Genomic DNA, 27563 nt, shown 5'->3' on the forward strand with positions numbered 1-27563 from the left:
GAGGGAAGGCGAGAGGCATTTTGAAGGACTGAGTTTAAAAATCAACTACCTTGAAGCCGGGCAAGGTGGCTCATGCCTGTAACTGTAATCCCAGCACTTCGAGAGGCTGAGGCGGGTGGATCACCTGAGGTCAGGAGTTTGAGACCAGCCTTGCCAATACGGCGAAGCCCCGTGTCTACTAAAAATACAAAAATGAACCGGGAGTGGTGGCATGCCCCTGTTATCCCAGCAACTCAGGAGGCTGAGGCAGGAGAATTGCTTGAACCTGGGAGGCACAGACTGCAGTGAGCCAAGACTGTGACACTACCTGGGCGACAGAGAGAGACTCTGTCTCAAAAACAGAAAACAAAACAAAACAAAATCAACTACCTTGAGAGGAGTAGAATGTCGGTAATTGTGAGAGCAGTCATGAGGGGAGGGGAGCCATGGAAGCCTGTTTCCTTCCCTGAACTTCCTCAAGGAGGGGGCATCTTAAAGACGGAATCATGTACACAGATTTTTGTGGGGTTTTTTTGGAGACAGGGTCTCACTCTGTCGCCCAGGTTGGAGTGCAGTGTCATGACCATAGCTCACTGCAGCCTACAACTCCTGGCCTCAAGCAATCCTCTCACCTCAGCTTCCAAAAGTGCTGAGACTATAGGCGCGAGCCACCGCGCTCGGCCCTACACAGGTTTTTGAAAAAGACCTTTGTGCGTTGGATTCCTGGCACTTCAAGTGGCCTCTTCAGTCTACCAAAGAAGGAAAAAGTAAGTACTCCGAAGGATTGAAAGGAGGATTAAGGGAACATTGAGGGATGAGCAATTTCTGTTCTTCCCTAGCTCCACTATTCCCAAAGCACACAGCAAGAGGACTGACATCGGCTTCCGACACCGTGAGGATTACTTTCTGGGTGGAGGGGGGACTGCTAAACCTCGAGTCTCCGTACCTGGCCCTGGCGCGTTTCCAGTCTGAGCAGAAAAGGAAACCCCCACCCACACCTCACTCCTAGTCCTCCGGGTGCCTTTACAGCCCGTATCTTGACCACCCCCAGCTCCGCCCTCTCTCCTCCCACCTCCTTTTCCCGCTCCCCCGCCCCATTTCCTTCTTCTCCGCCCACCTCCTCCTGGGTCCCTCCCCCGGCCATGCGCCCTGCCCCGGCCGCGGCAACCCTGCCCTTCGTTCTTCTTCCTCCTCCCTTCCGTCAGCGCCCCTCCCGTGGGGCCGCGGCAACCCCGTGCCTCGCTTGCCCAATGAGAACACGGCGTGGGGCGGGGCGCGGCCAGGACCGGAGCGGAAGTGGCGACCGGAGCGGAAGTGGAGCTGCCGCCACTGCCGCCGCCGATTCCGGAGCCGGGGTAGTCGCCGCTGCTGCAGCCACTGCAGGCACCGCTTCCGCTGCCTGAGGAGTGGGCTTGGGAAGGAAGAGGTCATCTCGCTTGGAGCTTTGCTCGGAAGGGTCTTTGTTCCCTGCAGCCCTCCCACGGTGAGTGCGGCGCGGGGTCCGACCGGGGCCCCCGGGGGCCCAAATTCGAAGCCCCTCTTTGGCAGCTGCGACGACGGCGGCCCAGCGGGTGGGCCCCGGGGGATAGCGGTGCGCTGCCTCTTCCGCTTCGCGCGGCCGCCGGCGGCAAGGCCAGGCCTCGCAGCGGCCCCTCCCTGTTTCCGGGGCCGGGCCCTGTACCTCTTGGAGAGGCCCGGGCCTCCCTCGCCGCCTAAGGTCCTGCCGGCCGGGCGGGGTGCAACTCTGTGCTGCACCGTGAGGGACAGCGGAGCCGAGGGTCCCGGACTCTCCCTCACTATCTGATTCGGTCCCTCACGCGACCCCTCCCTGCGTCTTGGTCGGCAAGAACCGTCCTCTTCAGCCCAGTCACCTCTGCTCCGTGCTTTCCGGTTTCCAGAAATTAAAATTTAATCAAACGCGGGTGAGTTTTCTAGCCCCAGTCCCCCTGTTTGACTCCTCCTGGATGAGTAAGGGGTTTAACCTTGGGAGACAGCAGTGGGGGAACCCCCTCCCATTTTGCAGTAAAACCATTTCATCATCCTTAACTGGTTATGGAGCCTGGCAGGACCCAAGATTCCCTAGGAAGGGAATTGGGTTTGAATCAAGAAAATGTGTTTGTTGGAGCCGGTTACTGAGTCAGGCCGGATCCCCAGGAAAAAATATCGGGATGAGAATCGGAATATTTTCCCACAGTATTTACCGTCATTTAATGCCAAATTCTTTTGTGTCTTTACCCCAAATTCCCCCTATTGTGTGTTAGCACGTTTTTCGGTCTGAAATTTGCCCGGTGGCTTCCTGGTCGGGGGGTGGGGAGCGGAGGGAAGAAGAGGTGGGAAGGTGAGTGCATCTTTGCCGCAAATGGAGAACTCCCATATAATGAGGTTTCCAGAGGTGGCAGCCTTGGTAAGCAATTTGCCAGCCTTTCTGTGAAATGCATGTCTCTTGTCGTTGCCTTCATTGCATTTCTCTTTGGTAAGGCTAGATAGCATCAGGTCCTGATTTTGCTTACCCTGTGTGGGAGATGGAATTTGGCAAGATGATGCTATGAACATAAAATCAGCCTGCCACGGAAGCCAAAACAGAAAGGTGAAGCACTTATAAGAATATGAAAATTGTCTGCATTTCTCATTCTGTCAGTTCATATGAAGCCAGACACAGATGCAATTTATGGAGCTGGACGCTGCAGCTTTTGCATTTTCATGTTGGAAATTTATATAAGTATTTGTTCTTGGTGAATTTCTTCTTGACTGCTTCCAGGGTACCCTATTTCTTACTTAGGGATATCTCATTTGTTTGAGCCCTCATTTTTCTTGGATTCCTGTCCTTGGCAACACGAAGTGTATGAGTGTACAACCTGTCAATCTTATTGGACCTAAGTTAGAAATTTAAGTGTGGCTTTCAAAATGGAAGGCAAATAATCCTGTAGCAACTGCAGAATTATTTTCCTAGCCTGCCCCTCCAATGAGATAAGAAACCATTCACCTATCTTGCAGATGAAGTCTTTATGAGAAATGAGGTGATTTGGCCTAGACTCTACACCTAGTTTTTTTCAAATTGAATATCCTCATTCATCAGTAGCAAATATGGATTGCCAGCCCCTGGAGTATGACTCCTACCCTATAATCTTTTGTACATTTCCCGTCTTGCAGTGCTTGCTATATTGAAGCCATTTTAGAATTGGAGCACTATAGATCAGGGAGGCAGCCTGTATAAAACCAGGCTGAGCAAATTCCCACGATGCTGGTTCTCTAGGCAGAGTCTCCAGAGATTTGGGCCTCTACAAAAAGTGCATTTTGCCCATTTGGCTGTGGATAGAGAAGCAGAAAGAGCACTGGACTTGGAGTCAGGTAAATTTGGTTGAAATCTTGCCTGCAATATTTTCTAGCTTTCTGAATCTTCAGCATGTTAGTCTGTGGTTCTTAGTTTTCTTATCTCCAGGGTTATCATTAAGCCTTTTTTATAAACTGTAAATTGTTAAATATAAGCTTTTGGTTTTTTAATTAGAGTTCACTATTAATGGCTTTTTCTCTCCAGTTAACATCTGATGACACTAAACCCTGCTTTGTACACAAGTTGCTTTCAAAAAATGGTATATTATTATGGGACTTTATTTTGCATGTAGGCAAATCTAGTCTTTCTGAATCATTTTCTCATCTATATAGCGCAAATGGTAATGCAGCTTTGGATAATTTTTGTTGTGACAAGCTCAATGAAAATAAGCATCTGGGATATAGTTGGGGTTCAATAGATGTTTAACCATCTGCATGAATATACACGTGTATAGATTAGACATAGCGTATGTGCTATTCATGGACATCTATATAGAATCCATCCATTTGTGATTTATCTGATGAGGTGGTATCAATTAGTCTATAATAATAATTACCACTTACAGTACTTACTGTGTGCTAAGCTTTCTTTTAAGCACTTTAAGCATATTAGCTCAGTCTTCATAACAACCAATGAAAGGTAAGACTATTAGCCCCATTTTACAGATGAGGAAACTAAGGCACTGAGAAGAATAATTTTCCCGAGGTCTCACACACAGCACAAGGTAAGTGCCAGAACCAGGAATGAAACTAGATGATCTGGTTGTAAGGAATGATATTATAGATTTCTACGTGTGGTAGAGACAGCACATGTATATGTTTTGTGTGAACACCATTTAGACCTTAATTTTTCTTCACACCAATCCTAATAAACGTTTGAATGGGAATACTAGCTATTTTTGAAGATAGATACAGGACGATTTATTGTGGAGCATATACCCATTCTGGCCTGTAGGGATGATATTGTTAGCATGCATCAGGAAGCAAGCTTGTGAACAATCCAGTTTTTCTAGTACTTGCTTCATACTAGGGAGAAAGTCATCAGTTACTTTGGCATAGAATGTTAGGTTCTTCATCTAAGAGAATTTGATTATGACCATTAATTTTTGTTTATCATACTACTTTATCAGTAGATGTTCAGATTTTTCTTATTTTTGTTGGCAAGGAGGAAATGAGGAAATATATCTACGTAAATAGAGAAAAACTTCTAAATTAAAACATCCTGTTGTGCTACCTGCTCTTTCAGTGCCAACAAACTGAGTTTTCCTTTAAATGCTGGTACCTTAGAGAATGAACTAAAATTTCCTTGTAAAGGTACTTTTAAGTTCCTTGTTTCTACATTTTTCTAGGGAAAGATGACAATTCACTAGTTTAAGGGGCAAGAAATTATGGTTATATAATAGCAACCTTTAAGCTTTAGAATCCTTTTGATCTCTATGTGAATATGATCTTAGCAGTCATCTGTATGTCATGATGGAGAAACTAACGAGCTGGATTCTGAGGGAATTTTTCTGAGGGGAATACTTGAGGAAACAGACTAAAAGTGCTTTCTGTGTCATGATAAGTGTGCTGAAGGCCAATCATATTACTGCTTTCTCTACTAAAAGATTTTCTAATAGAGGTATGGTTATATGTATCTAATACTCATAATGAGATGTAAATGATCAATGGCCTCAAGTCATTCCTAGCAGATTGTAGGTTAGTTGACTTCTTTTTTTTTTTTTAATTCTGGCCAGTTCTTTATTATCTAAGTTTTTCCCTTACTGGTTATTTTATTGTTTTCCCTAAGAGAACCAACAGGAAGTTATTTCCAAATGGCCTTGATCAGGACAAGAAGATTGAAGGCTACAATAAAGTAGATATGAGTCCTATTATTATTATTTGCCCTCAGCTAAGAGCTTTCCTTTAAAATTTGACATTTTGATGAGTCTTTGGCGTGTTTTATGCTGTTTTTAACTCCTTGATTTTGTTTTTGTTTTTAAAGGTAGATATGTTAGCTTAATAGGCCAGTTTTAAAATTTCACTGTAACAACTTTGTATAGTTCTTTTAAAAATTGGCAATTCCCTTTTCCTTAAATGAGTTTTGGAGATCATAATTAATCTTTAGGATATAGGGTTACATAAAGGCAAGAACATTAATTTTAAAATTAATGTTGGTTTAGATCCCAGACCTGCCATATATAGCTGTGTGACCCTGAATGAGTTAACTCTTTGCGTCTATAAAAGGGGACGATGTCACCTGCCTCATAGGATACTTAGGATCAAATGCGTTTCTAGGAATCCCTGAGTGCTTTGCAGGCCATAAATGATGGATGGATATTTTTATTATTTACTAAACGAGTTAGCTGGTTTGGGTTTTTGTATAGTGAACTTTTTATATAGCGAACTGATTGGACTTCTGAATGGAGGAGATGAACAGAAAGTAATCCAAAGGCCTGTTGAAAGTCAGTTTGAATTGGCTGGGCTCAGTGGCTCATGCCTGTAATCCCAGCACTTTGGGAGGCCGAGGCAGGCGGATCACGAGGTCAGGAGATCAAGACCATCCTGGCTAACAAAAAATTAGCCGGGCCTGGTGGCAGGCGCCTGTAGTCCCAGCTACTTGGGAGGCTGAGGCAGGGGAATGGTGTGAACCTGGGAGATGAAGCTTGCAGTGAGCCGAGATCGCGCCACTGCCCTCCAGCCTGGGCAACAGAGCGAGACTCCATCTCAGGAAAAAAAAAAAAGTCAGTGTGAATCTATAAATACAATGATTGGTAGCTGAAAAGTATTAGTCAAAATGTATAGTGTTGCCTCCTGATTTAGAGCTGGCTGGCTGTTTTCAAAAAGTAATCTAAGACTATAAAAACAGTCTATATTTTAAAGGTCAGATGTGCACTACCTTCCTCTGTCCACATAGGAGATAATTGCTTTTTCACTTTTTAAGAATGCATCAGGTGATCAAGTAGTCACTCAGTGTGCTAGGCCTTGTGCTCCACATTGGGGGTCCAAAGATACAAGTCTGGATTCCTACCTTAAGCTCACAATCCAGTGTGGGAACCAGCAGAGACACTTGCATTGCAGTAAACTGTGATAAGGGCCATTTTAGAAATAGGCATAGGGAAATTGTTGTGTGCCTTTCTTTTAAAAGTCTTTCAGAAGCAGAGTACGTGTAAAATAAATGAGGTACATGGTAAGTTTCCCTTCACTGGCTGACCATTTGTTTTTAAGTTTTGTGTGGAATGTACTGTGGTTGCCATTTATTCGAGTGCTTAATGTTTAGCATCATAAACAGGTTTACTCCTTACAGGAACCCTAGTGAGAAGATTTGCCTATCTTTTTTTTTGCAGAGTCTCGCTCTGTTGCCCAGGCTGGAGTGCAGTGGCATGATCTCAGCTCACTGCAGCCTCTGTCTTCAGGCTGCCTCAGTCTCCCAAGTAGCTGGGATTACAGGCGCCCACCACTATACCCATCTAATTTTTTAATATTTTTAGTGAGACGGGGTTTCACCATGTTGGCCAGGCTGATCTTGAACTCCTGACCTCAAGTGATTGCCCTCCTCGGCCTCCTAAAGTGCTAGGATTACAGGCATGAGCCACCACGCCCAGCCGAGATTTGCCTGTATTATGGATGAGAAAACAGATTCACAGAGGTCACATAGCCTATGGACTTGGTGTGCGGTACTGGTAACTCAGACTGATTGGCTTCGATATGTCAGTGGGCCCCAAACTGTAGAAATCTATTCATGAGGTCAACCAATTGGACTGTCTTTATGGATCAGAATTAACATAGTGTCTTTTGGTTTGATTACTTAAAGTCAAGAAGTCAATTTATTGTCATATCTACCATTAAGTCACATGTGTAACCTTGCGCCTGTTACTTAACACCCTCAGTAAGTTTAATCATGGCTAATTGGACATAATTAGCAGTGAAATTCAACAACTGATATGAAAGAGGGGAAGGGATTTTGAAATAATAGAAATGCAGTTTCTCTCCAAATTCAGTGTTCACTGGACATAGTGCTAAGGACTTTGTATTACAGATATGCTGTGTTTTGTTTCCTAACAAAGAACCTGCAAATGTTTGAATGGAATTAAATTTATTACAGGACTCTAAATTTTATGTGTAGAATGGCACACAGACATTTTTATAGTGGGTGTTTTTTAGTGAGTAGTTTTCTCTGAGAGCCAGGAGTGCTTAACTTTTTCTGGGTAACACCCACTAACCACCTGGTCCCACTGACTTTCTCAGTCCCTCCTGCAGTAGCTTGGCATCTGATTTTTCTTCAGCAGAGTGACTCCAGAACTAAAACTTCTACTTTACAGTGCTGTGGATGCTCTATCTAGAATGGTACATCTGTGAATGCTGTTCAGAATATGTGATCAGTTCCTTACCCCATTGAAACATTTGAGCCTAGATTTTTCAGATTCTCCTGTCAGTTTTCTTCCTTGTTCTCATTTCTTTATCTGCTTTGGCCTTTGATTTTTATTTCATCTAGAAAAACATACATGCACTTTATTAATAACATCTCTTTTTAAGTCATGACCTAGCTACCTTTAAACCTCTTTCCTCTAATTCTGTCTGGTTGCTTTTCTAAGGAGAGGCATTGTAACCCTTAAACATGTGCTGTTTTTTTTTTTTTAATTGATGCATAATAGATATACATGTGCTCTTTTCTTGTGTTTCTACCACTAGAGTTTAAGCTCGCTGAGGGGAGGACTACACTGCTTTCTTTTAAATTCCTCTCAGTAATCCAAAGAGTTCTTAGAAATTTGGTAGTTTTTCATTTTGTAGTTATTTCAGCACACATTGGATTATATGTGTTACATTTTTGTGAGGTAGCTTAAGAAGAAAGAATAAGAATGGCTATGAGCCTTTATTCTAACCAACACTATACGGGCATTTTATGTTCATTATCTTATTTGATAGCTATTAATGTCTCCTTTAAACACTGAGAAAACAGATTCAGATAAGTTACAATGTGGAAATGTAGAAAAATCACCTACTTTCTCTTTAGAAGCTCAGATGTGTATGTAAGGCTTGCTAGAAGCAGACCCCACCATATATTTTGTATGTATAGAGCTTGGGTAATTCCTGGCATATAATAATGGAGTCCTCATTTGAAATTTCCAGCAAATTATTAAACTCAAAGCTTATTATTTTAGAATTGAGCATGTTCACTTTTAAAGGCTACAGCTGTCATTTTCAACTCTATCTTTGCAGTGCCTTTATTAAAAAAAATGGATTAGCAATAGGTAATCTTCTTTTTCTTTTCTTTTTTGATTCTTATCCTAGGATATCTGCTCTAGCCACTGGGAAATAACTTCTCAGTATTTTGACCCTGACTAGAAAGATATCACTTGGGGAAGGAATTGAGATAGAGGGGCTAGGCTGTTTCCTAGATCCTCTATTTTCAGCATTTATTATCTGATTTAGGATTTTCTTCAAAGAAAGAGTGCCTTTAGAATTATGTTTCATAGCTGTTTATCTGCACTCTTGATTTCTCTTTTTAAACAGAAAAACACTTTTTTTCTTAAAAAAATAAATAGTACCAAAATTTTTAAAAAGTAATACATACTTGAAGAAAATTCAGAAAGATAAGAAAATGAGGATATAATAATGTTATTACCCAGAGAGACAGCCAGTGTTAACCATTTGGTGTTAACCTTTCTTTTTGGGTTTGTTTGCTGTTGAGGGGATATTTTACAGAAATAAAATATTATTGTGCAACTTCCTCCCCCCAGCCTCCATTGCTCTTAAATAAGTCTTTTTATGACGTTAAAGCTCTTCTTTTGATGGCCACGTAATCTTGTACCATCTATCTCTCCCCCCACCCACCTTTTTTTTGAGATGGAGTTTCACTCTTGTCGCCCAGGCTGGAGTGCAGTGACGCAATCTTGGCTCACTGCAACCTCCACCTCCCGGGTTCAAGTGTTTCTTCTGCCTCAGCCTCCCGAGTAGCTGGGATTACAGTACTGCATCACCCCGGCCAATTTTTTTGTATTTTTAGTAGAGATGGGGTTTCACCACGTTGGCCAGGCTGGTCTGAAACTCCTGACTTCAGGTGATCTGCCTGCCTTGGCCTCCCAAAGTGCTGGGATTACATGTGAGCCAGTGCACCTGGCCAGTCTCCTTATTTTTTAAACCGTTCCCATATTGTTGGATATTTAGATTTGCTTCCATTTTTTCACTAAGCAATCTCTGCGTTTATCAACAAATGCTTCCCAGTCCTGACTTGCTGCATCCAGTGGCTTGGAACAGATTGACAGCCATCATCATCATGTAGGTGTGCTGGAGAGCTCCTGTTCTCAAGCATGTCAGTCTCTTCCTGAAATGTGCCCAGCACAAGGAAAATCTCTTGACTTACTGCAGGGTTGGGCCCTTTGTGGCCTCTAATGAGTTTGCCTGCCCCAGTATCTTGACGCTTCTGTAGTGGTGCCAGGCCTGATGATGAGACCATAGTCTTTCAAAAACTTTTTAGGAGACAAATAAAGAGTATCTTGCTGACTTTTTTTTTTTTTTTAGTGGGAACCTCATTCAAAGTCTTGGAACAACAGTAGGTCTTGATTAAAAACCATCATGGCATATCACTAGAAAATTTAATTAGAAACTAACGGATAAACTTCAGCTACAGTTAACATGTGTGTTCATTTTAACATAACATACTATCTATACAAGATTAATCTAGATTTTTGCTTTTACTTCTCACAAAATTATATATTTGAAAAGAAAATTCAAGCTTATGGTTTTGTGGACTACTACAGTGTAATAGTCGTGGAGAAGAATAATAGTACTTCAGTTTGATTTTGCACTATGCATTTTTCAAGGAAAATTTCCACATTTAGTATTCTTTAATTCCCTGCCCCTCATCTTCACAGCAACTCTCCTGAGGTAGATGCCATCTTTATTTTATGGATTGGAATGAGATTTAACATGCTTACATGGCTGTATAGTGGCATATTGCACTGTGTCACACAGTCCTGCTGCCTTCTGACTGTACTGCATATAGGTACTCTGTGTTCCTTGTGCTCTCCCAATAATGATTTGTAGAAAAACTTGATATTCATTTGCATATGGGTTTTGTGCTTAGTACAGTTGTAAGCATTAAATGTGAAACAAATATGAAGCTTTCCTTTGAGGGCACACAAGTGAAGCTGTAAATGTTACCAGTACTCATCTGTATCATAGAATGACATAAAGAAGCCCTAGACCGTGTAATAGGCTATAAGCATATTCGGAGTCATAGGCAAGGTAAGGGCAGTCAGGGAAGGGTTTGTAGCCCTAGATGAATGGATGCAGTTTGGATAGGCAAGCAGTAAATAGGAGAGCACGCTAGATGACAAAAACAGTTTCAGACATGTTTGAGCATGGTGTTTATAGAGCATGTGGTGCTGGCTAGCCTGAGAGAAAGGTACATGTTGGAGAATAGTGGATGAGAAAGCCAAACAAGTAAAGAGGAGACAATTTATCAGGAATTTGAAAGCCAGGTAGAGCTTAAATTTGATGGAGTAGCCCAAAGGGTGTCGTTGGAAGTTACTGGGTAAGGACAAAGGCAAGACTAGAGGTAATTTAGGAAGAGTAATTTTTTGTTTGTTTTGAAACAGGGTCTCTGTCACCCAGGCTGGAGTGCAGTGGTGCAATCATGGCTCACTGCATCCCTGGCCTCCTAGCCTCAAGCGATCCTCCCATCTCAGCCTCCCAAGTAGCTGGGACCATAGGCATGAGCCACAACACCTGGCTAATACTTAATTTTTTATGGAGACAAGGTCCTACTATGTTGGCTGGTTTTGAACTCCTGGTCTCAAGTGATGCTCCATCTTTGGCCTCTTAAAGCACTGGGATTATAGATGTGATCCGCCATGCCTAACTGGAAGAGTAATTTTGGAATTACTCTTTGAATTTCAGAGGGCACAGAAATCCAAGGAACTAAGTACAAATGTAATGAAGATTTAATATGCTTGTGAGGCTAATAGGTGCTTTGAATTATTTGAGAAAAGGGAGAACTCTCCAACTCTGAAGTTTGATGCTTACATTTCAGGATCAGTTAGTTCATTCAGCAGATACTTATTCCTATCCATTATGTACAGGATGCTGTGGGAGATATGCCTAAAGGAGCTTATGGTGTAGGAAGGGAAATAGGAGATACTATATAAGTAATTTTAGTACTGAAGAAACGTGATAAGACATTGACAGATATCAGCGAAATGCTTTGTGAGAATATATTCATCTTAGAGCAATGCTGTCCAGTAGAAATAGAATGTAAGCCACATGTAATTTAAATTTTTCTGGTAGCTGCATTTAAAAATTTTTTTAAAGTGAAATTAATTCTGTTTTTACTTAACCCATTATGAACAAAATATGATTTCAGTGTGTGGTACTAGCCACATTTTAAGTGAATAGGCACATGTGTGTGGCTTAAGCAGCTTAAGAAAGGCTTCATGGAAGGGATGGTATCTGAGCCACACTGTGAAGAATCTTGTATGCAGAGTAAATTTGGGAAAAGCCATTCCGGTTAGAGGGAGTGGCTTGGTGAGCAAAGATAGAAAAACATACTTTGTATGTAAGAAAACCATTTTGGCAGAAACACATATGATGTGGAAGGCATGATGTGGGGGTCTGGAAGATAGACTGACAAGCTTTCACTGATAGGGGAGGAAATCTGACTCTGCTTTTGGCATCAGGGAACTTTAAAGAATTTTGAGCAGGAAGTGACTTGATCAGAGTTACAGGAAAATGGGTCTTATAGCAAAGGCATGGAGGGGACTGTAGGTAATTGAGTGATTGAAAGCAGTGCCACTAGGGCAAGATTTTGGATGGGAGATTTATTGTAGACATAGAAATAGGAACAATTTCGTTTCTCCTTTGTTTGCTGCCTTCCTCCAAACTGCTGGGTGTTGTGTAACCCATTTCCTGTTGAAATTGGTCTAGTTGCTTCAAAATCCATGTTATATAAGTCAAAAGTTATGTAAGCAGTAGCCATCAGGACATTTAGCTATGGATTTTGTTTGTTGTAAGTTGTTTCTGTATGTGTATAATTAAAAACATTTGAAACAGATAAATGGATACAGATTTTTAAAAGGTGTGCATTCAGTCTTATCTTGCCATGATGGTTCTCAATCTCTTAAGAAATCTTGCAATAATCTCAGAGAAGCATAAAACAGCTGACCCCAAACAGAAAAGGGTACATTTTATTTTAGGAAATAGGGAAGGCATCTTTGGGAGGTCGCATTGAATAGTCCAGATTCTTTGGAGTAGTATGATTTAACTTTTAATGCTTGAGAAGGAGAGAAGTAAAAGGGGGGTAGCTTAATTTCGGGACCTAGTTGAGCTGAAGAGGTTGATGGCATTATTTAGCAATAGCAATCCTTTATTACTCCATTATGATACCACATGGGATGGCTTAACTGTGAATTGGCTTTTGGCCAGTACTTTATGATTTGGAGTCATCCATAGGTAGAGTTTCACAGGTACTGTTTTATGAACTTTGAAGTGGGCCTCTAAGTGACTTCTAACTTCGAATTACTCTACAGACTGGAAATTTTCTTTTTTTTCTTTTTTTTTTTTTTTTTTTTTTGAGACGGAGTCTTGCTCTGTCGCCCAGGCTGGAGTGCAGTGGCCAGATCTCGGCTCACTGCAAGCTCCGCCTCCCGGGTTCACGCCATTCTCCTGCCTCAGCCTCCCGAGTAGCTGGGACTACAGGCGCCCGCCACCTCGCCCAGCTAGTTTTTTGTATTTTTTAGTAGAGACGGGGTTTCACCGTGTTAGCCAGGATGGTCTCGATCTCCTGACCTCGTGATCCGCCCGTCTCGGCCTCCCAAAGTGCTGGGATTACAGGCTTGAGCCACCGCGCCCGGCCCAAGACTGGAAATTTTCTAAAGGTTGTTGGGTCATTGAAAGTTGGCTTCTCTCTGGTGTACCTGGCACTTTCAGGAACCATGAAGTAGGGTTATTTAATGATGAAGATATTTATTATCCTGCTCTCAAAGACCTTATGGTGAAGAAAGTTAGACGTATTGAGACAGTGGTTATCCTTTGATATCCGGGGGGTGTTGGTTCCAGTACACCCGGGGATACCAAAATCTGAAGATCCTTGTTTATTTTGTGTTTTTTTCCGTCTTTATTTGCCACCACGGTTGGTTGAATCTATGTATCTGAAACCTGCAGATACAGAGGGCCGACTATATAATTTTAAGGTGATAGAGTATTTTTGATGTCCTTGTATTAGAGTAGAACAGGTTGTCTTGTGGTAACCAACAGCTCCAGCATCTCAATGTTTTAACCCAACAGAAGTTTCTTTTGTTTTCACCCTGCATGTCCAATGCAGGTCTGCAGGAGGCTTGCACTATATGGTCACCCAGGGACTCAGACTGACAAAAACTCTGCAGTTGCACGACTGTACCACTTAGAATACATGGCCTTCTCAATGGCTGCTGTAAGGGAAGAGAGCCTGGGGAGCCACATGTAGGATATTCACAGTGTTAGCCTGGAAGTAGCATCATTTCTACTTATCTTTCATTGGACAGAACTACCACATGGCCTCTTCTAACTGCTCTGGGGGTTCTGGGAAATAGAAGGGAACAAATGGAATGTTTCTTGAGGGTTACTCTCTTTGCCTTAGCTTCATTCTAGTGTTGTGAGTGAAGATGTCAGATGGATCAAAGTGAGACTTGCCTCGCTGAGTGTAAGCTTACAATTAGTGAGCCTTATATAAGACACAGCTCTGCATGTGATTTAGATAATAGTAGGAAGAAAAATCATAGTTAGGAACTGGAGAATTAATTCTTTCTGAATCACCTAGATTTTGAGTGTATCTTCTTGTGCTCCCTTAAAACATTTTTAGGTGATAGGGCCCTGTGTGTAGAATTTCTCTCTTGAAAATACAGAAATGACTTTTGAGGCAAAACCATTTTGTGAGTGGAGGTCATACTTTCTTGGATTTTTTTTTTTTTTTTTTTTTGAGATGGAATCTGGCTCTGTTGCCCAGACTGGAGTGCAATGGCACAATCTTTGCTCACTGCAACCTCTATCTCCTGGGTTCAAGCGATTCTCTTGCCTCAGCCTCCCCAGTAGCTGGGACTATAGGCACGTGCCACCACTCCTGGCTAATTTTTTGTATTTTTAGTAGCAATGGGGTTTCACCTTGTTAGCCAGGATGGTCTTGATCTTCTGACGTTGTGATTCGCCTGCCTCGGCCTCCCAAAGTGCTGGGATTACAGGCATGAGCCCCTGCACCTGGCCGAAAATGATTAATTTTAAAATAGCACAGGCCAGGCACGGTGGCTCACACCTGTAATCCCAGCACTTTGGGAGGCTGAGGCGAGCAGATCACCTGAGGTCAGGAGTTCAAGACCAGCCTGAGCAACATAGTGAAAGCCCGTCTCTACTAAAAATACAAAATCAGCCGAGTGTGGTGGCGCATGCCTATAGTCCCAGCTACTCGGGTGGCTGAGGAGAATCGCTTGAACCCAGGAGGCGGAGGTTGCAGTGAACCGAGATCGCATCACTGCATGCACTCCAGTCTGGGTGACAGAGTGAGATTCCGTCTCCAAACAAATAATCATTTTCAGAGCCTTAAATTATGATACCATGTACATAGTAATGAAAGAATTTGTTTTAAAAATACTGACATTGGCTAGGCACGGTTGGTCACACCTGTAAGTCCCAGCACTTTGGGAGGCCAAGGCGGGCAGATCACCTGAGGTGTTAGGTATTCAAGACCAGCCTGGCCAAAATGGCGAAAACCCGTCTCTACTTAAAATACAAAAGTTAGCTGTGCACGGTGGAAAGTACCTGTAATCCCAGCTACCCAGGAGGCTAAGGCAGGAGAATCGCTTGAACCCTGGAGGTAGAGGTTGCAGTGAACTGAGATCGCGCCACTGCACTACAGCCTGGGTGACAGAGTGAGACTCTGTCTCAAAAAAACAAACAAATAAAACACACAAAAAAACCTGACATTACTGCTACTGTCTAAAGTAGTATTTCATGTTTTTATACTTCAAGATATTAGCGTATTTTTATACTGTGTGGCACAGATTGATATATCGATATTTAAACCAACAGTACGTAAAATTAACTCTTCTTGTTTAGTAAATAACTTTTCAATTATTTTATCCAAAAATTACTTATTAAAATTACCGACCGCACTCTGTAAATGGTGATTATTGTGATTATTGCAGTGGGGAATTGACTGTGGTGAGTTGATAAGAGGTATTCACTGGTTGGTGTATGGATTTGATAAATTGATAAACTGAAGTCACTGGGATTTTTGTCTATTTCAGAAAAACTTTAAATGAACTCAGTTATGGTTCAGATGAATTCAGTTATGGTTTCAAGTTCTGTTGCTCTACATCTTGTTATATACCGCTTTCTCTTGCAGCCTATACCATATACAAAATTAGTGCCTGATATTTTTATATAATGCTTTATATTTTTCAAGGTGCCTTCACATGTATCAGGTCTTTTGTTCCTCATAACAGGCCCACTAAAAGAGTTGGTAGTGTTATTTTTTTTTTTTTTTAGAGACAGGGGTCTCACTTGGTTGACCAGGCTGGAGTGTAGTGGCACAATCACGGCTCACTGCATCCTGGAATTCTGGGCTCAAGTGATCCTCCCACCTCAGCCTCCTGATTAGCTGGGACTACAGGTGTACACCACCACACCCAGCTAATTTTTTCTTCTTTTGTAGAGATGAGGTCTTACTATGTTAGAGACTAATTTGCCAGGATAATCTTGAACTCCTGGGATCCCAGGCTTGAGTCACCACATCCAGCCCTGGGTAGTGTTCTCATTGCCCGGTAAAGAAACTGAAGCTCTCAGGTTAAGTGATTTAACCAAGGTCATGCCACTTGTAAGTAAGTAGCAGAGCTAGTGCTAGATAGAGCCCAAGTCTGACTGCCCTTAGTTTATGTTCTTCCTGTGTGTCCTAGTAACAAAGTTAGCAGATTACAGAAGATATGATAATAATCTTTCCCATCTTTCAGGTATCTACTGCTTGATGGGTGCAGCCAGATAGATCATTTAAAATCATATCTTTTGCTTCAGGATTGGTTGAAGCAGTCTTCATACTTACTTTTTCCTGTACTATGGGAAAAACAGGGTTAGTCAAAACCAGAGTTCCTTACAGGACAGTGAAGAGAGGACTTAACTGTATTACAGGATATAGTTGGATTAAGGTCATTAAAACAGACAAACCAGACAATTACTGACAATTACTGAGAGAAGTCAAGGACATATATATAGTAAGCATAAACTTTTTTTTTGTTTGTTTGTTTTGAGACTCACTCCATTGCCCAGGCTGGAGTCCAGTGGCGTGATGTTGGCCCACTGCAACCTCTGCGTTCTGGTTTCAAGCGATCCTCCTGCCTCAATCTCCCAAGTAGCTGGGATTACAGGTGGCTGCCACCCCGCCTGGCTAATTTTTGTATTTTTGGTAGAGATGGGGTTTCACTGTGTTGGTCAGGCTGTCTCAAACTCCTGAGCTCGTGATCTGCCTGCCTTGGCCTCCCAAAGTGCTGGGATTACAGGCGTGAGCCACCGCACCTGGCTAGTAAGCATAAACTTCTAAAGAAATAGTTATTAAGCAGTCTCTATGTGCCAGGCAGGTGAATTAGGCTAATGGAAGAAAACAAAAGCTCTAGAGGCAGATAGATGTGAGCTGGAGTTCTGGCTCTCTACCGTCTATTTGCATGTTGCTCTGGGCATATCACTTGCCTTCCCTGACCCTCCATTTCTTCACCCATAAGAAGGGGAAAGGAGTTGTTACGAACATACCTACTCTGTGGGACTTTTGGGAAGATTACTTGACCAAAATAATATAAACGCCTTAGCAAAGTACTTAGCCCTAGAAGTGTTTAATACATGATCAGTATTGTTGATGGCATTTGGAACGAGATGTTTCACATTCAGTATGCTGCTATCCAGATGGGTTGGAAGAAGATTCACACACATGTTTCCTGGGCCACGAAGCCTGACATTTGCTCTTTCTTTTTCTCTTGCTCTTGTTCTAGGGAATGACAATGGATAAAAGTGAGCTGGTACAGAAAGCCAAACTCGCTGAGCAGGCTGAGCGCTATGATGATATGGCTGCAGCCATGAAGGCAGTCACAGAACAGGGGCATGAACTCTCCAATGAAGAGAGAAATCTGCTCTCTGTTGCCTACAAGAATGTGGTAGGCGCCCGCCGCTCTTCCTGGCGTGTCATCTCCAGCATTGAGCAGAAAACAGAGCGGAATGAGAAGAAGCAGCAGATGGGCAAAGAGTACCGTGAGAAGATAGAGGCAGAACTGCAGGACATCTGCAATGACGTTCTGGTAAGTGGCCAGTGCTTCTGTTTTGAACAGTGGTTTCTAAATAGTATTAATTTAATGTATAAATGCAGACTCTCAAAACAGCTTATGAGAGAGAGGTGTCTGAATATACTGGAAAGCTGCCAGTGATTTACAACTAATTTTTAAGCATATAATATAATTTTTGTCACGTATTGCCTGATCAGAGGTTGTACATCACTTCTGAGATGTTTTCCTCTCTTATAAAAAAAGACCTGTGAAAAACAGTGACATTTATTCAGCATCCCTCCATCTTATAAAATTGAGGCCAGATAGACAGGATTTTAATAGATACAGCCACAGATAGGCTATTGTGTATATTAGAGTAGTGATGTCATCACCAGTAGGGGAAGGAGATGAAAAAGCTGAGCTGTCTTTCAGCCTCTCCCCAGTCATGCCTTCACACTGTAAACACTGTCCTGCTTTGGTCTGAAAGTTAGGCGCATCCATCAAGTTTGGCATGCATTCCAGAGCCAAATTCAGAGTGTTTGGGGCATTCTCCTCTCCTCCTCTCCTGTATTTTACATAAGCCTTAGTCAGATGATTGATTCCCTCTGGCCACCACTTGGTATTGAATGGGAAGGGTACGTACTCTAAAACAAATCATAATCATAATGCCTTTCCCCCACATCCTGAGCCCATTGGGAACTTTCTTTTTCTTCCAGGTGAAATCAGGTAAAAATGAACAGTGAGAGCTGCTTTGATGGGAAAAGGAATTCACACTTGGGGACCTACCTCCTTCCCTGCTGGCTCCCTTTCCTAGTTACTGCCCATGACTCCTTTTGAAAACCAGTACAAAGCGTGTCAGCCATCAGGCAGCACCCCTTATCCCTAACCCATTAGGAGTTACACACTGTCTGTCTACAAAGAATATTAAAACAACTACCGCCCCCTGCATCTTCTCACTTTGGTTGATTAAATCCCCTTATAACTAGCTTTGCATTGAGCTTCTCTTTTTATTAGACTCATGGCATAAGAGTGTCATGACTAAATTTGTTGCCTGTTGGTAATTTGGGGGTTTGTTAATGGTGCACTAATTCCTGAATGTTAGGTACATCTGGTATTCAGATGAAGTGTGTCATGCATTCCAAGGGCAAGAAAGTTCCATAATTCATGAAATGTAGACCAACTTTTAAGAGCATCTGAAAGAATGTGAAGAAGAGCTTGGTACTTACTGCCTCTTAACCAGTTTTTCAGGATGCCACATTCTAAAACAACTCTTCGAAAATATTGCTCTGTATACGAAGCTTGGACTCCTTCAGAACTACTTTTGTTGTAAGCATAAATGTTTAAAGGAATTTATTATTAATAGTATTAGCTACTCTTTGAGTGCTTACTACGTGCCAGGCAACGTGTTAAGCGCTTTATGTATGTCAACTTCCTTATCATTATAATTGCCGTAGAAGATGGCTATACCCTAGAAGATGACCCTTCGTATAGCTGAGGAAACTGAGGCTCAAGGTGATTAGGTAATTTGTCCAGAGTCACACAGATACAGATAATAAGTGGCAGAAGAGGGATTTCTACCCAGGTCAGATTGACTTTAAACTTAGTTCTTGGCAGTTTTGCTGTATTATCATCTTTTTCCTCCTAAGGAAAGATTTTTTTCCCCCTTTAATTATAGAAGTAATACCAGTTTATGGGTTTAAAAAGGGTGGGGAGAACAAGTCAGAAGAATATAAATAAGAAAGTAAAAATCACTTCTAATCTTACCACCCAGAGAACCATTATTAACATACTCCTTCCAGGCTTTTCCCTTGTGTATTTGTGAGCATGTACACATATGTATCTTAATGTTAAAATAGGATTCTTGTGGTATTTGTAATCTGCTTTTTTTCACTCATTTCTTTTGAGAGCCTTTCCATTATCGGTGTAGCTCTGCATCATTTTAAAGGCCTACAAAGCATTTCATTGTATGGCTATACTTTAATTATCCCCTATGGATGGTCAAAGTGATTTTTAAAAGAAGAATACAGGCATCTGCTGTTATGACCTGGGCTAAACAACATTTAGTAGCTTGGACGAAAATTGGTGTTTTTTTAATCTTCCAAAAAATTATTTAGAAGCAGTAGTGTGTATCTTGAATCTCAAACATAGTTTTAACATCTTGTGAATAATTCTAAATTCTTAATGTGGATCATTTTTTAGGAGCTGTTGGACAAATATCTTATTCCCAATGCTACACAACCAGAAAGTAAGGTGTTCTACTTGAAAATGAAAGGAGATTATTTTAGGTATCTTTCTGAAGTGGCATCTGGAGACAACAAACAAAGTAAGTAGTATCTTAAGAAATTTGACCAGTAATGGAGCCAGTCTTCGTTCACAGGGACTTTTAACAATTTTGCTTTGTCTGTTTGCCATAGACACCAATGTCACAGTACTAAGAATTTAAAAGACTACAGCATTGTGATGAACGGGGTCATGGGTGGGCAAATAAAAATTTATCTGACAGGGAAATATGGAGGGCATTAAAAATCTGGTGCGCAGTATATTTAAAAAGCTCTTTATCTTGAGTATTATTTATTAGCTCTCTTTTTAGTGGTGAAACTTCTTATACTTGGTAGTATGAAACTGCCCTAGTGATGCATTGCTTTTATCTCATGTATTACTGTGATGCTGATAATCTTAACCACACTTTATTAAGTGTCTATGTGCCAAGTACTTTCCAGTCTCACTTTCTCTTCACACAACCTTACGAGTTAGGTGGCAGGCTGCCCATTTTTCGGATAAACTGAGGTTTATGGAGGTTTTTACTTGCCCAAGCCACAGACCGATGGAGTAAGAGTTGGGAATTAAAGTTAAAGCCTGTGATCTTTGCACTGGAGCATATCGTTTTTCACATTCTGTATTGTTAAAGGTTATAACTGCATTTCTTAACTGCTTTAGTAGACTTTGCCATAATTATTTTCCCCCAAAGCATTTAATATACAACTTGGTTTAGAATAAATATCTAACAAATGTATAACTGAATGGCAGAGACACTGACACCTCATTTGCTAGGTCATTGCTGCTGCCCAATTTGGGATTAAGAAAATAATTTGATAGTTGGTCCAATGTGTGATACCTATGAAAGAACCGAGCCTTTAATATTTTCATCTTTATGTTACAGCCACTGTGTCGAACTCCCAGCAGGCTTACCAGGAAGCATTTGAAATTAGTAAGAAAGAAATGCAGCCTACACACCCAATTCGACTTGGTCTGGCACTTAATTTCTCAGTCTTTTACTATGAGATTCTAAACTCTCCTGAAAAGGCCTGCAGCCTGGCAAAAACGGTGAGAAAGACCCTTTGTGCTATCTAACCATAGCAAAACAGTGCTTGTGTTATTAACTTCTTTTTATTCCTGAACATACTCATTGTCTTGGACTTCTTTTGAAAGATTTTCTGGGGGTGGGAGTGTATCTTTTATGAGATAAATACAGATCTGTTACTTTTTAAATTCATTCTCAATACGTACTGCTGACTTTTGTTTGATTACTGTGTTTTGTGGGGTGGCTGTAGAAAGTTCCAGGTGAATGTAGTTAGTTGTTTCTTGCCAAGCTTTGGGCCTTGGTTATACATTGTCATTCTTGTACCAAGATTTGAGATTATAGTTGTATAAAAGAAATACACACCACATTCTTGTTGTGTGTTGGATTACCTTCCATATTATTCCGTTAGCCTTTTCTACGTTTTTTTTGTAGTCTCTCAACATGCACACACCTTTTTAAAAAAATTATTTGGGAAAGGTGCCTTAAAATTCATCACTTAAATCAGATTTAGTGATGGGAGTTTCACTGTATCCCTTGTATCCAGACCTTTTGAGTTCTAGTTTAAAACAAAAATTTTTTAAAAAATAATTTTAAATAGAAGATTGCTAGAAATGTCTTTGGTAATTAAAAAATACCATGAGTTTGCCCAGAATGACTGTGCTAGGTTTAGCAGTAATACTGCTTGCTTATTAGGTATAGCAAAGTTCTTATCTCGGAATTTCTGTCATTGTTGGTTGGTGCTTTGTAAACATACCTTATACTTTTGCTGGAAACAGCTAACAGACAGGGTAATAATAGCCTAGGTTCCTCCAAAGTACTGTACAAGAAGATAAATTATATTCACTTAGCAGAAAAAAAGTGGGTTAAACTAGCTCCAGAGAACTTGTGAATTCTTTGCTAAAGGCTCTTTGTTTTAGGCGTTTGATGAAGCAATTGCTGAATTGGATACACTGAATGAAGAGTCTTATAAAGACAGCACTCTGATCATGCAGTTACTTAGGGACAATCTCACTGTAAGTACTACTTCCACAGGGTTTATAGTCTCCGTCCTATTCACCTATTTATTAATCATTCACTATTATCTTCAAGAGGGGATTTGTGCCCTGTTAAATATACAGTTTTAAGTTGTTAAATTTGTTATAAATGACTGCTGAAGTTTTGACCTTTGCAGTCATCCCTGTCTGCAGTGACACAGGAATAATTTTCACCTGTTGAGATAAGATTATACATACTGGACCACCTACGTAGGCAACTTTTAGTAGCCCTGCTTTGATCATACTTTCTTTCTCTTGCAGCTGTGGACATCGGAAAACCAGGGAGACGAAGGAGATGCTGGGGAGGGAGAGAACTAATGTCTCTTGTGCTTCGTGATCTGTTCAGTGTCACTCTGTACCCTCCACATATATCCCTTGTGCGATAAAAACAAAAAAGAAAAAAAAAAAAGAATCGTACGTCGACTTTCGATTTTTCACAGCCTCAGCCTAGGAAAAATGGTTCACGGGAAAAACAGCTGGTATTTGTATCTAAAACTCAGATTGGTCACATAAATGCCACGGCATTCCGAAGTTTTGATTTTGATTAACATTGACAGGATTACTGTGTGTTTAATTTTTTAAAAACTGAACACTGTGATTATGGGGTTTTGTAATTTAGCAGAACTCTTACTGGTAGAAAAAATAGACCTGAATTATGTGTAACTTTTTGGAAAGTTTAATCTGATATCAAAATAATCATTGAAATACAATTCCATTGTAAAGTTGTACAGAAAGTTATAGAGATTATATTGTGATGCTGGAACTTGGAGTGAGACACACATCATTTGGCATTTGAGTTTAATGGTAATTCTCAGTAATGCTGCCGTTGTTCGGAGCTTTAAAGACACTTGATCTGTTTGGGCTGTTGCCACTTAAAAGTTCATTACCACAAATGTCCACAGTGTCTTCCTCTGAGGAAACTCGAATCCTGAAATGGAAATTCTTTGTGGCAGATAACTGGCTTATGACACCTTGAAAAGTTCAAGTGCTCATATAACACACCCGACTGAACCCCCTTTCCTACAGCAGTATGTTCACTATGTTACGAATTTGCAACTTGTGCTTCAATAATGGAATCTATTTTCATTGTTAACACTGAGCTAAAGAAAAAAAGCCGTGTGTTTTATGAATGACCTTATCTGTTTCCTGGATAATACCTTTAAGAATGATGTCCTGAGTCAGGCGTGGTGGTGCGTGCATCTAGTCCCAACTGTTTGGGAGGCTGAGGCAGGAGGATCACCTGAGCCCAGGAGTTTAAGGCTGCAGTGCCCTATGGTTGCACCTGTGAATTACTGCACTCCAGCCTGGGCAACATAGCGAGACCTCATCTCCAAAAACAAAAACAAAAACAAAAAAAGGAATGACGTTCTGTAGAGATTGCCTTTCACTTGAGGAGTACTCAGTTTTCAGGTTCTTCCTAGCTCGGGGCTTTTAAATTTTGAAATCTATACATTCATTCCCACCATCCTTTTTTGACTATTGACCTTGGTTTTCTCTTCTAAGTTTCTGTCCCTCTGCTTCCTTACTTTTTTTCTTTTTTGAATTCTATCTTTATCTGTCTTTTGTTCACTTTTTAATGCTATATATGGGCAGGGGTGAGAGACATTACTGAGCACCTTGGTGAGCAAGCCTGGCTTTAAAGAGTTGAGAAGAGCTTCTGGCACCAGAGCTCTGTCTTCCTCCAGTTCTCAACATGGTGTTGCTCTTCAGTCATACCAGGATCTGAATCAAAAAAGTATTTTTAAATATCCATGATTCCTCCCTGTATTGAGGCTGGCCCTGATCATGCTCTTTGTGCCTGTCACCAGGTCTCTCAAGTGCACTCATCCAGCTCAGCGCTCAGATGTGTTTAAGGAGACCCTATATTCAGGGAAGTTGCGTGGATACTGCAGTGGAGAGAATTGAGAATAGTCAGGCCTGTCAGTCTCACAGGATCACCCCTCTACCTTTAATATTCCACCTAGCTGTAGAGTCCATCTGTTTGTCCATCTGCTGAAATGAGAAAAGAAAAATTTATGCACTGATTTAAAACAAACCAAAAAAAGAGAAAAAAAAAACAAAAAAAAAATCCCTCCTTTCTAGCTGAACAAAAATGTGCAGTTAATACTTGGCGCTTGAAAATGCAGTAGTGAATGTGGAACCAAGCCTGTCTGTATATCTGGTAGCTCTTTTCTTGCTTTGTTTTTCCTTACCAGTATTCTGCCTAATGTTTGCTTCTGTGATGGTTATATTGCCTAGCAAGCACACCCGTGGTTGTGAAAATAGTATAGCAAAAAAGAAAAATCCCTGGTTATTGATGTACTAGATTTGTGTATGTCTTTTAAACAGTTCTAGTTTCACCTTACACAGAATAATCAGGAAAAGTGTAAAAATTCAAAAGTGAAATAAAAATTTTATCAGTTAGTTGCCTGTGAATTGATGTGTCACCACCATCTGTGTTGCTACCAGACCTAGCTAACTATTCTGATCACACTTAACTCTCTTTTCTTTAAGAATAGGCAAACAGTTTTATTTCATTATTTAGGACCAGAAGTCAGGGTGTTATACAGGGGAAGAAATTACCATTAATTAAACAGGCTCTTTCCACCCGTTACTTGGTATCTCTCTACCTTCCACACCAAACCATGCATGTATTAGGTCCTCTTTAGTGACTTCTAAGATTTCGTATGGACAGTTATTTTGCATTGTATTCAAGCCCCCCATCCCTTCCCCATTTTTTAACCCTGAGATACAACCAAGCCAGTGAAATATGTAACCTATGGTTGCATAAGGCTTGGTCATCACCAAGCTGGCGTCTCACCTGTCCTCATACTGTATGGTGGCCTGCAGAGCTGGTTCCTCATGGGATTTGCCCCTTCTGGAAACATCCACACTACCACAAGGAGAGAAAAATATCAGGATAGAGAGGTCTTTTTTTAGCCCAAGATTAGAATTAGTGCTTCCTTGCCACTCTGAAGCTGGACAAGCCAGATGGGCACCTTCTGTCCCTAGTTTGGGAGCTGTTCCACCTGTTGAAGCCACACTCAACCAAAGGTTAGTGGGGGCCTACCTGCTTTGTTGGATCAGTGAGACCAGGAAAGTCCTATCAGGGGAAAAGTGAAGTATTGGTGTTCAATGGAGTAGTTGACTTGTTTTTAATGTCCCTATACCACAGATAGAGTGACGCTGCAAGCTCAGATTGACAGTCTTGCTGTTTAGGTCTTGCTCTGCTATTAGGTCCCAACTGTCTGCATTTAGGCTGAGCCACAAGTAACTCAGTGAACCTCCCTGGTATAATGGATGTGTAATGGCTTAGCAGAGGGACAGGGAATATCCCAGGAAGGGGTCTTGGTAATATGAGCCAGTACCAAGAAAGGCCTTAGTGGTCTCCAGTTCTCACCTCTCAAAGCCATTTCCGTCCTTGGTGAGAAACGGTGGGACTGGATCAGGGTCTTTGGAGGACGACATCTTCAATGGAGCAGGATAAAATTCTCTACACAAGCTTTGAAACAGTGGCCTGTTCGGAATTAACGCAAAAAGCGCGGTCTGGGTCTCCTTTCATTCTTGTCAGGAGGGAGTCATTCCCATTTTACAGAGAAGGGAAACGGGTTCAGAAAGACGATGACCTATTCCGGGGTTAGAACCCAATCCCTTGCGTCCTTTCCTCGGCCCAGTCCCGGCCCTTTTAAAACGGGAGGTTTTGAGAGCTCCATTCAAGTGCGCGCAGCCCTGCTCAAGTCCAGGTTGAAGGCTTTTCTCGCCTCCCAGGGCGGGGTCAGAGGTGTCCCCACCTGTAGCTTTTAGATCCCCAAGTGCTCGCAGGTGGGGTGCGGGCCCAAGAGGGATCCCGGGGAGGGGCGTCCGAGCACGCCCACGATTGGTGCGCAGGGACCCGGGGGCGGTAAAGGGAAGGGGCTGGCTCGCGCCCGGCAAGGAGGGCTCCCGCCCGCTTGAGCGCGGGGCCGCTGGGTGACCCGGCTCCTGCTTGCCCCGCAGCCCAGGCCCCCTGCCCACCATGAACGCCAGCGGCTCGGGCTACCCGCTCGCCTCGCTCTACGTGGGCGATCTGCACCCCGACGTGACCGAGGCCATGCTCTATGAGAAGTTCTCTCCCGCCGGCCCCATCCTGTCCATCCGCGTGTGCCGCGATGTGGCCACCCGGCGCTCGCTGGGCTACGCCTACATCAACTTCCAGCAGCCCGCGGACGGTGAGCCCCGGGAATGGGGCGGGAGGGGACGGACCGATGGACAGGCAGGCGGACAGACAGAAGCCGGAACTGGGCCGCTTGCGCTTTAATCTTACACTTTGCAGCCGGGGAAACTGAGGCTCAAAGATAACAAGGCGTTGGCAGAGGCCTGGCCCCTGAGACGGGAATTGGTAATTAGTGTGGCTTACTGCTATTCCTCTGCAGAGGAGAGAGATTAGGGCCGAGTGAAAACAGATACAGGCTTTGAGGGGTCAGGCGGACCAGAGATAGAAGCCCAGCAGCTGTGTGACTCTGGGCAAGTTACTCGACCATTCTGAGCTTCAGATGCCTGTCTGGAAATTGGGGGTCCTAGCCGCCTTATAGAGTGCTTGTGAGGATGAGAGATTCAAAGCACCTGGTGAGGAAGATGCCCAAGGCGACACAGCTGGTGAGCGGGGAGGCAGGAGAGCCCAGCCTTGGGCTCAGGCCTTTCCCAGCGCTACGTGAGATCCGCACTGGGCGCCTCTACCAGCACGGGCTCTGAAAAACCGCTGCCTCCAGGCCGCAAGGCCGCTTTCTCAGAGCTGATAGCATTGATTAGAGCTTGCCCCTTGCACTTCTGTTGAGAGTGGAGGGATGAAGATAAGAGCACCGGGTTTCAAGGGCGTCCTGCCCCTAGAGTGTGAGCTTGGGCAAGGCTTCACCCTCGGCACCTTTTCATTTGCAAAATGGGGCTAAGGCTTACTCTCCGATAGCATAAAGAATGGAGAACTGGTGTCTATGAAATTATCTCTTGTATCACTTGTTACCTCGTAAACGCTCTTAAGTGATAACCTTAAAAAAAAATAATAATAAGGCCGGGCGCGGTGGCTCACGCCTGTAATCCCAGCACTTTGGGAGGCCGAGGAGGGCAGATCACTTGAGGTCAGGAGTTCGAGACCAGCCTGGCCAAGATAGCGACACCCTGTCTCTACTAAAAATACAAAAAATAGCTGGGCATGATGGCTGGCGCCATAGTCCCAACTGCTGAGGAGGCTGAGGCATGAGAATCGCTTGAATCCGGGAGCAAGAGGTTGCAGGGAGCCGAGACCGCGCCATTGCACTCCAGCCTGGGCGACAGAGCGAGACTCCATCTCAAAAACAACAACAACAACAACAGCAACAAAAATAGTGCCTTTAACATTCTGACCTAAGACTCCAGAATCCCAAAAAATGCCCGCCCCAGTGGAGTCCACTAGAAGGATCCCTTGCGCCAGGCCGCCTGGGTGGACCAGGCCGTTCCCTGAGTGGGTGATTTGCTGGGGAAGGGGTTGTTCCGCCGGGCCGGTTCCCCGCCCCTTACTGAGCTGGGTTCCTGGGCACCTTTCTCTTTGCTCTGCTTTGCTCCACCTCCTGCCTCTTCCTCACTTCCTCCCTTCCTCCAAGCCCTGTGAATGAAGTGGGACTTGGTTTTTTTGCCCCACCTCATAGATGGAAACCTCGCTACAGAGAGAAGGATTTTGTC

At 42.7% G+C, this 27563-nt stretch overlaps 2 protein-coding genes across 21 annotated transcripts in view; both read left to right on the forward strand.

Moving 5' to 3' along the window:
- Nucleotides 1-1289: 1289 nt before the first annotated feature.
- YWHAB (tyrosine 3-monooxygenase/tryptophan 5-monooxygenase activation protein beta) lies at nt 1290-24308 on the forward strand. Of its 5 annotated transcripts, none has more exons than XM_077948950.1 (7): nt 1290-1901; nt 3233-3327; nt 17292-17594; nt 19758-19881; nt 20719-20882; nt 21777-21872; nt 22155-24308. In XM_077948950.1, exons 3-7 carry the CDS (start codon nt 17295-17297, stop codon nt 22209-22211), a joined length of 741 nt encoding a protein of 246 aa, XP_077805076.1. In that variant the 5' UTR covers nt 1290-1901; nt 3233-3327; nt 17292-17294; the 3' UTR covers nt 22212-24308. The 5 variants fall into 5 exon arrangements, with proteins under 5 accessions (XP_077805076.1, XP_015004353.1, XP_077805075.1 ...); XM_015148867.3 differs by having other exon boundaries at nt 1290-1462; XM_077948949.1 differs by lacking the exon at nt 3233-3327.
- A 1378-nt stretch (nt 24309-25686) lies between these two features.
- The window catches only part of PABPC1L (poly(A) binding protein cytoplasmic 1 like), a 47107-nt gene continuing 45230 nt past the window's right edge, over nt 25687-27563 (forward strand). For 5 of the 16 annotated variants that reach the window (XR_013398697.1, XR_013398696.1, XR_013398699.1 and 2 more), the window contains exon 1: nt 25755-26080. Coding sequence is in view for 6 of the 16 variants with exons in the window: in XM_077948648.1 (XP_077804774.1) it covers nt 25888-26080 (193 nt within the window). In the remaining 10 variants the exon portion in view is untranslated. 16 annotated transcript variants of the gene reach the window in all.

This window comes from Macaca mulatta, chromosome 10, assembly GCF_049350105.2.
Source record: "Macaca mulatta isolate MMU2019108-1 chromosome 10, T2T-MMU8v2.0, whole genome shotgun sequence".
In the NCBI taxonomy this organism is placed as follows: Eukaryota; Metazoa; Chordata; class Mammalia; order Primates; family Cercopithecidae; genus Macaca; species Macaca mulatta.